At 32.0% G+C, this 13,777-nt stretch overlaps 1 protein-coding gene across 2 annotated transcripts in view; it reads left to right on the forward strand.

Annotated features, from left to right (window-relative positions):
* LOC127710886 (inactive peptidyl-prolyl cis-trans isomerase FKBP6-like) overlaps positions 1 to 9,140 on the forward strand; it is a 44,662-nt gene extending 35,522 nt beyond the window's left edge. For both annotated transcript variants that reach the window (XM_052216846.1, XM_052216847.1), the window contains 5 exons: positions 813 to 922; positions 1,817 to 1,896; positions 5,796 to 5,889; positions 6,777 to 6,903; positions 7,824 to 9,140. In XM_052216846.1, the coding sequence (XP_052072806.1) occupies positions 813 to 922; positions 1,817 to 1,896; positions 5,796 to 5,889; positions 6,777 to 6,903; positions 7,824 to 7,877 (465 nt within the window). In that variant the 3' untranslated portion in view covers positions 7,878 to 9,140. The remainder of the gene's footprint in view (positions 1 to 812; positions 923 to 1,816; positions 1,897 to 5,795; positions 5,890 to 6,776; positions 6,904 to 7,823) is intronic.
* The last annotated feature ends 4,637 nt before the right edge of the window (positions 9,141 to 13,777 follow it).

The following is a 13,777-nucleotide window of genomic DNA, read 5'->3' on the forward strand; positions in this document are numbered from 1 at the left end:
TTTAAATTTCTATGGCAAACATTTGTTACAATAAATTATCATAATTTTTGGTACAATGTTCAATAAATGCAGATGACAGTCATAGTAAATTGATATTTTTGAAATTTTAAACATTCCAGAAGTTGATACTTTATAAGGTCAGAAATAGAACCAAACAAGTCAGAGGGATAAATGATCATTAGTCAAAGTGAAAGAACTGAAACCTATTACTGCCAAACTTCTCTTCTCTTATATCATCTGTGCATTATAAAACTCCTTGTATGTGGTCTGAAAGCTTTCAGTGCAAATCATACACACTATTGACATTAAACAAAAGGGCATTTAATTAAATTTTACCTTTGCTTGTGATGAGTAAATTCCTGTGAAATTTTTCAGAGGATACATAAAATAGAAAGACTAAAAAAATCATTCATGGTATGAAAGATAACACCAAAAAAAGACGGGAAAGAAAATTAAACAGACATAAAAAGATGGCATGTTGATCTCTAGATGTGTTTTTTTCCCATTTTATTGTTTTTGTTTGGCAACTCTTGCATTGGCATGTACCAATAATAGAATTGAGAATGGAAACTGGGAATGCTTCAAAGAGACAACAACCCAACCAAAGAGCAGAAAACAGTCCAAATCAACCAATGAGTCTTCAATACAGCAAGGAAATCTTGCACCCGGAGGCAGGCTTTAGCTGGCCCCTAAACAATAATGCAACTAGTTCAGCAAAATGAACACACACTAAACTCATAAAGATATAAATGAACCAAAATATAAAAAAAAAACAAAACTAACAAATGTTACTTTATTGAAATTGCTTTCAGGCACACCGAAGGAGCTCCCACTTTGAAGTAGCACGAGACATGTTGAAGAGGGCCCAGAGGATGAACCCAAATAACACTGAAATAAACAAAGAGCTTCAGGAATTGGACAGGTAATGACGATTATAGAATGAATAAGACGTTTGTTAGTGCTACAAAAAGTTTTCAGAAATGAAAAGATGAATACATGTTTTTGATGGGGAAGAAATTATTTTATCAAATAATTCATTGCCATTTTGTTATGAAAAAGTACATTTGACTTGCATTAACATAGCATTGTTAAGAACACTAGGTTTGGTCTTAAATTGATAGATAGAGGCTGTTCCAGAATTAAAGGCATGGGGAGCATGGGAGGCTATTTTTTAAGACCTAATCACCCATAGGATAAGATTTTCATTTTGCTTATAATTCTTACAAAATTCTTATGAAAATATGACCATCCATATATATTAATTAATTTGAGATCTAGAGCTTCCAATCCCCCACCCGATAAATTTTGGAACAGCCTTAATCATAAATTTAAAAGACATGACATGATAAATTTTGAATAACAGATCAACATAAAAAGATGGTTTGTTTACCTCGTGTTGTGTTTTTCCATTTCATTATTTTGTAAGGCAACTATTGCATTTGCATGTACTAAATTTTAAATTTCATAAATAAAAGCAAAATTAGTGAAAACAGAAAAAAGAAATAAAAAATTGTAGATTTTCCCAAAATATAGCTCATTATTATTATTCAATGGTACTGTTAACCAACTAAGTTTTCTTGAGCAAAATATTTATAAACTTTGGCAAGAAGATAAAAATACCACAAATATAATTTTTTCCAATTTTGTCTATATTATATCTTCTCTTAAATGAATACATCAACAAAATTACAAAACTGCTGTAATAAATTTCATCAAAGTCATAATAAAATATATGCATTGGAATAAATTGTAATAATAGTATTTGATTGAATTATATTTGAATTGTTTGTTTAAAATGTATTACTTACAATTTTAGAGACATCAAAAAGTTTAGTTTGGTAGAAAAGGACATGTACCAAAAAATGTTTTCCAAACCTACAGGACAGTCAGCAGAAGGTTGGTTACTAACCTAAGACACACAGACACTGCCTAAAATACACAGTGAACCATAACAAAAAAGACAGCAAATAAATACTCAAGTCATATTCTACCTAAGTGTAATTATTCACATCTGCAAGTTGTATTGACAATCTTTTTGCCAGGAATGTCAATGATTTTGATGTTTATGAATTCTGCTTTTAAGGACTATCAAGGACTGTGCTGTATGAATTCATGCATGTTAATAATATTGCTTATTTGAAGTCAACATGTATCATACATAATATAGCTTATGGTGTACTGTTACACCACTGTCCCAGGTTAGGGGGAGGGTTGGGACCTTCAAACAAGTTTAACCCCACATGATTCTGCAAGTCAGGAGCCTGTAATTCAGTGGTTGTTGTTTGTTGCTGTGTTACATATTTGTTTTACGTTCATTATTTTGTACATGAATTAGGCCATTAGTTTTCTTGTTTGAATTGTTTTACATTTGTCATTTCGGGGCCTTTTATAGCTGACTATACGGTATGGGCTTTGCTCATTGTTGAAGGCCATACCGTGACCTATAGTTGTTAAATTTCTGTGTCATTTGGTCTCTTTTGGAGTGTTGTCTCATTGGCAATCAAACCACATCTTCTTATTTTTATATAAAAGTATATATATTTATTAAACTCAGTGGTATATCTCATTTGCTCTGTAATAATATGGCAATTTGAAATGACTTTGACAGATCTATTGTTTGTTGTATGCAATATACTACTGTAGATTCATTTATTTTCGTGGATTGAGGAAAAATTGTATTTTCATGGATATTTGATTTCATATATGGTTTTGCCAAAAAGAGCATTCAAGCCTGTAGAAAAGTTGTTCTTCGTTGAACATTTAAATTTGTGGTTTACAAATCAATGAAAATTGGTATCCCAGGAATAAGTATGAATTCACAGTATTTAAAAGAAAAACCTGCATCATCTTTGCAATGATTGTTAGTCATAATAGAAAAACAAAGGATATGGGGTATCCATCCATGACACAAAAACAGTACATGCACAGCAAAAAACACACAAAAACCAAAGGAACAGCATTCACAGTGAGGTTTTCAACACAGAGCCAAAAAAACAAAAAACAAACTCTCACCATAATTTTTCTTTCTAAAATTTAACCTTCCTTGGTTTCACTGAAATATGTGATCAAAACATAGACACAGAAGATCTATTGACATTAGTAAAAATATTTTTTTAGAGAAGATTTATAATATGAATTAAAGGAGACATGGGGTATATATGCCTTGTTTAAATAAATATGTTAGAATATCCACTTGGAAGTTCTATATATGTTTTTATACGACCGCAAAAAAATTTTTGTGGTCGTATATTGGTATGAGGTGGCGTCGTCGTCCGGCGTCGTCCTGCCTTGTCCGAAGACACATTGGTTTTCGCACTCTAACTTTAGTTTAAGTGAATGGATCTCTATGAAATTTTACCACAAGGTTCAATACCACAAAAGGAAGGTTGGGATTGATTTTGGGGGTTATGGTACCAACAGTAAAGGAATTAGGGGCCAAAAAGGGGCCAAAAATAAGCATTTTTGTAACTTCCAGACATAACTTGTGTGTTAGTGTATGGATCTCTCTGACATTGTACCACAAGGTTCCATATCACAAAAGGAATGCTGGGATTGATTTTGGGGGTAATTGCCGCAAAATTTTAGGAATTAGGGGCCAAAAAAAGGGGCAAAAAACAAGCATTTTTCTAGTTTCATGACAATAACTTGTGTGTAAGTGTATGGATCTTTCTGAAATTGTACTACAAGGTTCCATATCACAAAGGGAAAGCTGGAATTGAGTTTGGGGGTAATTGCCGAAACGTTTAGGAATTTGGGGCCAAAAAGGGGCCAAGAATAAGCATTTTTTTAGTTTCCAGACAATAACTTGTGTTCAAGGGTATGGATCTCTCTGAAATTGTACTGCAAGGTACCATACCACAAAGGGAAGGCTGGGATTGATGATGGGGGTAATAGCCTCAATATTTAAGGAATTAGGGGCCAAAAAGGGGCAAAAAACAAGCATTTTTCTAGTTTCAGGACAATAACTTGTGTGTAAGTGTATGGATCTTTCTGAAATTGCACTACAAGGTTCCATATTACAAAGGGAAAGCTGGGTTAGAGTTTTGGGGTAATTGCCTTAAACGTTTAGGAATTTGGGGCCAAAAAGGTGCCAAAAAACACATTTTTCTAGTTTCCAGACAATAACTTGTGTTCAAGTGTATGGATCTCTCTGAAATTGTACTGCAAGGTACCATACCACAAAGGGAAGGCTGGGATTGAGTTTGGGCGTGATGAATCATAAGGGGGTTCAAAAATTTGGGGGGGGGGGGGGGGGATTTTTTTTTTTTTCCTTTTTTTCCTTTTTTTTAATTTTCCATTTTAAGTTGGTTATTTCTGATTTATATTTAAAAGCAAATAATAATGATATGGTAGGAGATACACACCAAACAGGATGTGTAAATTATTATATAATAAGTATTGTGCAATAGCAAGAAATTTTCAATTGCACAGTATTGCACAATAGCAAGAAATTTTCAATTGCAGAGTATTGCGCAATAGCAAGAAATCTTCAATTGCACAGTATTGCACAATAGCAAGAAATATCCAATAGCACAATATTGCGCAATAGCAAGAAATTGTCAATTGTACAGTATTGCGCAATAGCAAGAAATATTTAATTGCACAGTATTGTGCAAAAGAAGATACTTCATATAAATTGCTTATTTCTTGACCAATTTCAATGGGGTTTTATTCTTGAATTCTTGGGGTTCTTTAATATGCTGAATCTAACCGTGTATTTAGTTTTTGGATTTTCGGCCCCGTTTTTAAATTGGTCCACATTGAGGTCCAAAGGGTCCAAAATTAAACTTTGTTTGATTTCATCAAAAATTGAATTATTGGGGTTCTTTGATATGCCAAATCTAACCGTGTATTTAGATTCTTAATTTTTGGTTCCGTTTTTCAAATTGGTCTACATTAAGGTCCAAAGGGTCCAAAATTAAACTTAGTTTGATTTTTACAAAAATTGAATTCTTAGGGTTCTTTGATATGCTGAATCTAAACATGTATTTAGATTTTTGATTATGGGCCCAGTTTTCAAGTTGGTCCAAATCGGGGTCCAAAATTAAACTTTGTTTGATTTCAACAAAAATTGAATATATGGGGTTCTTTGATATGCTGAATCTAACCATGTATTTAGATTTTTGATTTTTGGGCCCCGTTATCAACTTTGTCCACATTGAGGTCAAAAGGGTCCAAAATTAAACTTTGTTTGATTTCATCAAAAATTGAATTCTTGGGGTTCTTTGATATGCTGAATCTAACCATGTATTTAGATTTTGGATATTGGACCATAATAGGTGAATGTCCAATTTTAAATTTTTAAGTTCTTAGACCACATTCATTCTGTGTCAGAAACCTATGCTGTGTCAAATATTTAATCACAATCCAAATGCAAAGCTGTATCAAGCTTGAATGTTGTGTCCATACTTGCCCCAACTGTTCAGGGTTCGACCTCTGCGGTCGTATCAAGCTGCACCCTGCGGAGCATTTTATTTCCTTTTGCAGGCATTTCCAAATCACCAAGCATTTACATTTTTTTTTATGGACTGGAAAAAACTCTTAAACATGTGCAGATATGAGATGTTCATATCTTCTAAATGTTCATTTCTTTAAACTATCATTGTTTTGTTGCTGACCCATTGAATTCTCCCAACATCAGGTTTTATTGATATATTTGACTAAAATTTTCACAACATCAACACAAATTTATCAGGTTGCCACTGCAACATGTTTTTTCACTTTTATTTTGTTTAAAGAAGGTTAGTATTGATTTATTAATATGAAGTAAATTTTGAAATATTATACAATTTTAGAAAAAGAGCAGGAGAACTTGAAAGCAAAGAAAAAAAGAGAGAAAAATTTGAATGTTTCAGATGATTTTCAGAAGATGGTTGAAGAAAAACTGCTGTAAGTTTTGTCCTATATGTTATGAATGCACCACTTTACATGTTAATATGTCTTAGTAGATTTACATCTAGAAAAATAGTTCATGATATATATTGTGTATTTTGAATGAAATAATTTATCATTATATGCCTACCTTCAGTAACACTAGCTGTTGAGTACAATTTCCAGAGAACTATTAAGTCTTAAAATATATTCGTTATACCCATTGTCTATCTGTTGGTATGTCTATCCTTCCATCTGTTCATGTGTCCCATGAAAGTTTCTTGCATTTTTTTTCAAAATTTTAAAAACATATTTCCTGAATGGCTTTATGTCAGCATGTTCTACATTGTGACATGGGTTCAGATGCATAGCACATTAACTTCCATTAACCAAATACTTTTATATACTAAACACAACAGACATGTATGAAATTTTTCCTCCCATTTTTATTTTGTGAACATCTAATCAGAGCATCCTGAAATTAGTTATATGGCTTTATGTCACCATGTTATTATATTGTGTTACATTGTTTGAGATTCATTCATCAACTTCCTATTAACTGAAAACTTATAAATTCAAAACACTATGGCAGTGTATGAAATTTTCGTCACACTTTTACTACAAATCAGACCTTCCTAAATTTTGAATGTATGGGACAGGTATCATGGCTTTATGTCAGAAAAAAATGAAGATAATTTCATGTGTCTGAAGCTCAGCATGCTGTACCGTGTGAGGCATTTTCCGAATCAGAGATCATAATACTGATTAGTTCAGTAAATTAAAAGCATTCAAGGTATATAGTAACACTAGTTATCTTGTATGTGGACGTATGGAAGTAGACAGAATACAGAATTTCAGTTTTTACTTTTTGCAACTTCTCTGGTATGAAACTTTTTTTCCCCTAGTGAATTCATTAAAGATGATCTGCAAGATGACATGCCATTCCCAGCCTTAAACTTGTCAGTTGGGGAGATAGCATGTATAATGGAGAAATGTGAGAACCTTGGATTAAACTGTAAACAGATTGGTTCAGTAAGTATAAATATATTGTTTCTACAAGTTTAATTATTCAAAAAAGAAATAAAAATTTGAAGGATGATGCAATATTTTAAAATCTGTCAAATAGATGTAAAAGGACAAGTTCACAACACTATAATATTGTCGTTTTACATGTCCTCAGTTGCTAAAATGTTTTAATAAACTTGAAAATGGAAATGGGTAATGTGTCAAAGAGACAACAACCCGACCAAAGAGCAGAAGCACAGCCCAAGGCCACAAATGAGTCTTTGACACAGCGAGAAAATTCCAGCACACCGAGGCTGGTTTCAGCTGGTTTTTCCTAAACAAAAATGAGAACTAGATCAGTGAAAATAGACGTCACACTCAACTCCAAAACATATAAATAAACTAAACTTAAAAAAAACATGTTTTTATTTGTTAATTATGGCGATCAGAATAAATGAGGAAAAAATAAGCTGGCTCTGGACTACAAGGATAACAGATCTAGATAGATGGATAATGCTACTGGAAAACAAAAATTTTATTTATAAACATAAATAGGCAGATCCAGGGGGTGGGGCCCTGGGGGGCCCGGGCCCCCCTTTCATGGGAAAAATTTGCCTCCCCCCCCCCTTTTAGGTCAATCAGCGGGCCCCCCCTTATGAAAAGTTCTGGATCTGCCACTGCACTGACTTATTTTTTGGTATTTTTCCTAAAAACAATGGATGACATCATGAATGCTTATAGTTTCACCATACATTTTCATGCTGGTTCATAAAAATGTTGAAGGTTTTCTTTTTTTCTGTTGTATAATCAATTTCTTCCCATTAGCATGTTATATCGAATAGGTGATAGGAAATTTTCATTTTAGGACAGTTGAATTTCCTTTAAAACATTGATGCACATTCACCGTGCTGATGTTAAGCATTAATGATGTGATTTATTTATTATAGGGTCAACATTACAGACTTAAGATAACAAAGATGAAGAAAGAGGAAACAGCATAGTGAATTAACTAGTCATATCATTACACATGTTTGAATGTTAATGTCTGTTACATTATATTTAATGTGATTGTTGGATGACTGTTATGTGTAAACTAGTATAAGTAACATCAAGAAGGGAAAAACAAAATAGTGAATTTACCATGCAGTATTAAGCAAACTGTATTAGAAATGTAGTGTACAAATGAGATTTAAAAAAAGGAGGCGGCGCAATGTGTACTCGAGTGAAACAAAGAAAGCGGAAATAGAATAATGATACAAACTTTATTCATCATTAAGGGCTGTTCCAGAAAATACTATGTCCCTTCAGGGACGGCACTTTTTTTAACCCCACCACCCACTGAAATAAAAATAAATTAGAACAAGACTCCCTTTGCATTTTGGTATTTCAAATACAACCACCAACAGTAAATTTTAAAAAATTGCCTTCCCTGGGGGGACATAGTATTTTCTGGAACAGGCTTAAGAAAAATTGACTGTTAACATTTTGAATAAATATTGTAAAGCTACTCAATGTATATTAAAAGTAATAGTTAAATGAAGAAAATATAGAAAAATTTTCCTGTATGACAAAGCATACTTTAACTGTTAACAGACAGGACAGACGCTAATATAAGTACACCTGCTTTAACTGTAAAGGCTATTCCATTAAAATGTGTGTGGGAGGGTAGGAAGGGACTTTCAAAATATCCCTACAACCAAGAACCATTTTTTAGATAATTTTTCATAATGGTAATAGATTCATACTGAAAAAAGACCCATGACCCACATTCAATAATTAAACTTCCCTTCCTACCCTTCCACATACATTTTAATGGAATAGCCCTTAACTGACAGGATAGATTGTAATATCAGTACACATTAGATTGTAAGGTTGTTTAATGTTATCCGACTGAAATACAGTCAGTTTTATATTTTATGATTTTTGTTGTCATAGTTTTTATAATCGATAATTTGAACACATTTTAGTCTCAGTTTATGAAAATAATGTTTAACCAATAACTGAGTTTGGTATTTTTAGAAATTCCAGGATGCAAAATACCAGTACAGTTTTGTGCTTGTGGTTTATAAACTAATTACTAAAATGTTTAAGCAAGTATAAGCTTTCTTCTGTCAATGTTAGTTCTAAAAAAAAAGTAAAATCACACACACAAAAATACTGAACTCCGATTCAGATTTGTAAGACACGGTTTATAATAAATTTAATTTCCAATGATTTGCATTATTAATCAATTTCTAAATACAAAACATTCAATTTTCAGCAACCCATCCACTTTTATGTAAATATGTATATTGTATATAGAATCATTATTGAAATGAAAAACTTATAATTATGAAAGTAGTTTCTAATTTCAAAGATACTGTATTAAGTTGGATATTTTACTAGGCAAGTAAAATTTCCTAATCTTATTTTTATTATTGTACATGTATGTTCATAGTATTTTTTCAAACAACATGAAAGTTGATTGGTATAAATGTCTTTTACATTTTAATTTTACAATTTTAAAAAGAAAACATAAGAAGTTTTGATAAATATAAAGTTCAACTTAACTTTTTTTTCTCAAAATAATAGAGCATGCTTGTGTATTGCTTTGATGATTTTGTATTTTAAACTTAAATTCAGACCTGTAGTCTGAACAATGGACACCATTTTAAGCATGATTGCACAAACAGTTCAGATCTGTCTTTTAGAAGAGTGATAGTTTTTGCCAAGAAAAGAGGACACATTTTTTGTGCAATCAACTCATTTTATAGTTTTCAAAGTAGAACCTCCAAACTTTTTCAATTAACATTTTCCATGGCTGGCTCCCTTTTTTATGATTTTGCCTCTTTTATCTTTTATAATCTCCTTGCAAAATAAAGTTCTCCTTAGTTTTGATAAGTTTTTGAAAATCCTTATATATTATCTTTCATTATAAGCATTCAAAACAAATTTTCTTTTAAATGTACCAAATATTAGTGTCACTAACATTTTCAAATTAAAAACCACAAGCATAGCAACCTATAAATTTGAGTCTTAAAACAATTTAAGTGAGAAATAATTGTTACAATACCACCATTTGCTGTGTTCCTTATGTTACTGTTGCAATTCACATGTTATATTATGCACAAGTTTTTTAGACTTGTAGGATAGCCTCACTTTATAAACCACATGTTAAATTATGCACCAATGTATTAGACCTATAGCATAGCCACACTGTATCAACAGAAATATTGCTTATTTTTTGGTATATAAGTATTGAAAGATTTCTATACCACTTGAGGTATATTCAAATATCCAATTTTTAGATGAACCTGAGGAACAATTTATCTTGATTCACTGATACTTTTTTGAATATTTCCAAATAATTATAATATAGTACTTCTTTGATTTTATAAAACAAAATTTATACCACAAGTTATACCAGTTTCATACTTTATTTGTGTACAGCCATTTTTCTTTCAAATTTTACAGTAACTGTACTGAGAATGTTTATCAATACTAGTACATTTTACGAACTGTTTTAGTGTATGTTTTCAAGTCTCATGAGCAAATATAGCTGCTTATAAATCAGGGATGTTAGAATTTTTTTTTTTTTTGTGTTTTTGAATTTTTGTCATAACCTTTTATAGTTTTTTCTATAAATGATAAAACCAGATTTCCATGTTTGTTTTTTTTTTGCCTGATTGTAATATCTCCCTAAATTGATTTGTATGCCCCCACTGTAGCGAAGGGGGCATTAAGTTTTACCCTTGTCCGTCTGTACGTACGTTCATCTGTACATCTCAAAATTGGTTTCCGTTCTCTATCTTTAGTTTGCCTCAACAAAATGTTATGAAACTTAACACAATGCTTATTACCACAAAACACAGGTCAAGTTTGAATTTTGGTGGCGTCACTTTTACCATTCTAGAGTTATGCCCCTTTACAAATGGAAAATTGCTGAATTTTTCGTTTCCGTTCTCTAACTTTAGTTTGTCTCAACCAAATGATATGAAACTTATACACAATGCTCATTACCACTAAACACAGATCGAGTTTGAATTTTTGTGGAATCACTTTTACCTTTCAAGATTTATGCCCCTTTACAAAATCAAAAATTGCTGAATTTTTCGTTTCCGTTCTCTAACTTTAGTTTGCTTCAACCAAATGTTATGAAACTTATACACAATGCTTATTACCACAAAACACAGATCAAGTATGAATTTTAGTGGCATCATTTTTACCATTCTAGGGTGATGCCCCTTTACATAGGAAAAATTGCTGAATTTTTCGTTTCAGTTCTCTAACTTAAGTTTGTCTCAACTAAATGTTATGAAATGTATACATAATGCTTATTAAGTCCAAGCACACAGTTATCGTCCTTTGGTTTTCGTTGTCTACGAATATAGTCCCTAGTGTGAACAGTGTATAACTTGCATTTTTTTTTGATACACTTTCCCAATTTATTTCTTGATATTTTATGCATGAAATATTAAGTAAGGGGATGAAATTACATGTTAAAAAAATTTGGGTGCTGAATCTTTATGTTAAGTAGTGATTTGGTCCAGTTAGAAAAGGTCAAAAATTAGAATGTCTGAAGCTGTCAAACTGAATTTTAGCCCCCCTTAACACAAAATTGTCAATATTTTGAGTTAGAGCTGGTAGAAGTTTCTATAATTTTGATATTATTTGTATCAATAGTAGTACACTACACTGTAAAAATCTTTTTGAGATAGAGCAGGTGTGATTTTTTTAATTTGAATTTATTGTCTAAAAGAAATGCACTACGAAATAACTGTGTTCTCGAGCCATTACCACAAAACTCTTTCAAGTCCAAATTTTGGTAGGGTCACTTTTACAGTTCTTGAATTATATCCCTTCATATTGTTATATGCTAGCGGGGGCATCATCTGTGTCCCTATGGACAAATTCCCCATTTATTTGTTTAAGATTTGATGTGTATCTCTGATTCCTGAGACAACAAGAATTGTTTATAATGTTAATGATTGTCACGGCAGGGGCATTAACTAACTACTTTTAAAAAAGCTTTAAATTTTAGAAGGTAGAACCCCTGGATCTTTCATACTTTTTATCTTTGCCTTATGTAACGATGTTTCCATCTGTCATATGGCCATTGTCTTTAATCAATAGGTCAACTATATTTGGTGTATGGAATGATTGTAAGGTGTATATGTCTGTCTCACAGGTATCATCTGGCCTTGAACTCATTTTCATGGTTCATTCATTAATGTTTAGTTTTAATGGTTAAGTTTGCTTCTTAGATACTATATGCAATAGGTCAACTTTATTAAAAGCATGTAATGATTGTAAGGTGTTCATGTCTGTCTGGCAGGGTTCAACTGACCTTCACCTCATTGTCGTGGTTCATTGATCAATGTTAAGTTTTCATGGTTAAGTTTGTTTCTTTGATGTGCAATAGGTCAACCATATTTAAAGCATATTTGGTGTATGGAATGATTGTAAGGTGTACATGTATTTCCAGTTTGATTTATCTAACCTTGACTTCATTTTCTTGGATCATGTTAAGTATGTGATAGTTGTAGTAAAGCTTTATATTTAGGACTATCAACATAATATCAATGGTTAGTAAAGAAGGCGAAACATTTCAGCGTGTGCTAAGTACAATTTTTTCAAATTTTATTTTCTTTTTTTGTTATAAGATAAAAACAAGATATAGATTTTGGATGTATGTGTTGATAAGTATCAAGAAGAAATCTCTAATGAATTCATTCTTGAAGAACTCAGTAGTGGTGCTATTGGTTCAGGTAATTTGTTCTAATCTTTATATACATGACCTTTCTTTGTATGAGGATTTGTTATATGGGTTAATATGTCAACATGCATAAGGCAATGACCGTTTTTCAAACTCTTGTGATGTTGTAAAACAAATAAAGTTCAAATATCTTCCTCAGTAACAACTTACTACATTGCAACAACATTTGATATTTGGATTCTTTATAGATTCTGACAATAATATGGTACATGAACCTGTTCAAAAGTTATAGATGTCCTACTTATACTGGAATTGCATAGGTCTAATTGATGTAACAACTTTATTCTTCTTCTGAAATATGACAATCAACTTATTTGACACTTAAGTCACAAGAAATAACATGTGATTGTCCATCAATATTTGGCATATGGGTCTGGAAGTTGAAGCCAGGAGTTGTATATGAATATTTGACCTATGTTATATTGCCTTAAAACCATCTCTTTTCTTGAGTGTGAACTGTTTTAGGTTTTTGACCTGCCTTGATGGTGTAAAAAAGTGTGTAGACAATAATGCCCCTTCAACATCTTAAATAAGTAGTTTCAATCAGCTTTTTCGGATAAAATAAATTTCACAAACACTGAATTTAAAGACCGTTGCAACATGACAAATGAACTTTACCCTTCACTACAGGACTTAAACATCACTGAAAATGGCATAATAAAATTATTATCAAATCTGAACCCATATAAGGCTGCTGGACCAGACTCTATAACATCAAGGGTACTAAAAGAACTTTCATCAGATATTGCGCCAATATTAACAACTATCTTCAGGCGGTCCTATGAAACAGGTGACTTACCAGATATTTGGAAAAGAGCAAACGTAAGTCCAATATTCAAGAAGGGAAAATGGTTTGATGCAATAAACTACCGTCCAGTCTCACTTACCTGCATTTGCTGTAAAATCATGGAGCACATTGTAACAAGCCACATAATGACCCATGCTGACAAACATGATATACTTTACCCATTACAACATGGATTCAGGAGAGGCCTATCCTGCGAAACACAACTGATAGACTTCATAAATGACATCACCATAAACATGGATGCAGGGAAACAAACAGACTGCCTAATTATGGATTTTTCAAAGGCCTTCGATAAAGTAAGTCAGTTTACTAATACACAAACTGGATCACTATGGCAT

Source organism: Mytilus californianus, unplaced genomic scaffold (genome assembly GCF_021869535.1).
Source record: "Mytilus californianus isolate M0D057914Y unplaced genomic scaffold, xbMytCali1.0.p SCAF_8, whole genome shotgun sequence".
Lineage (NCBI taxonomy): Eukaryota > Metazoa > Mollusca > Bivalvia > Mytilida > Mytilidae > Mytilus > Mytilus californianus.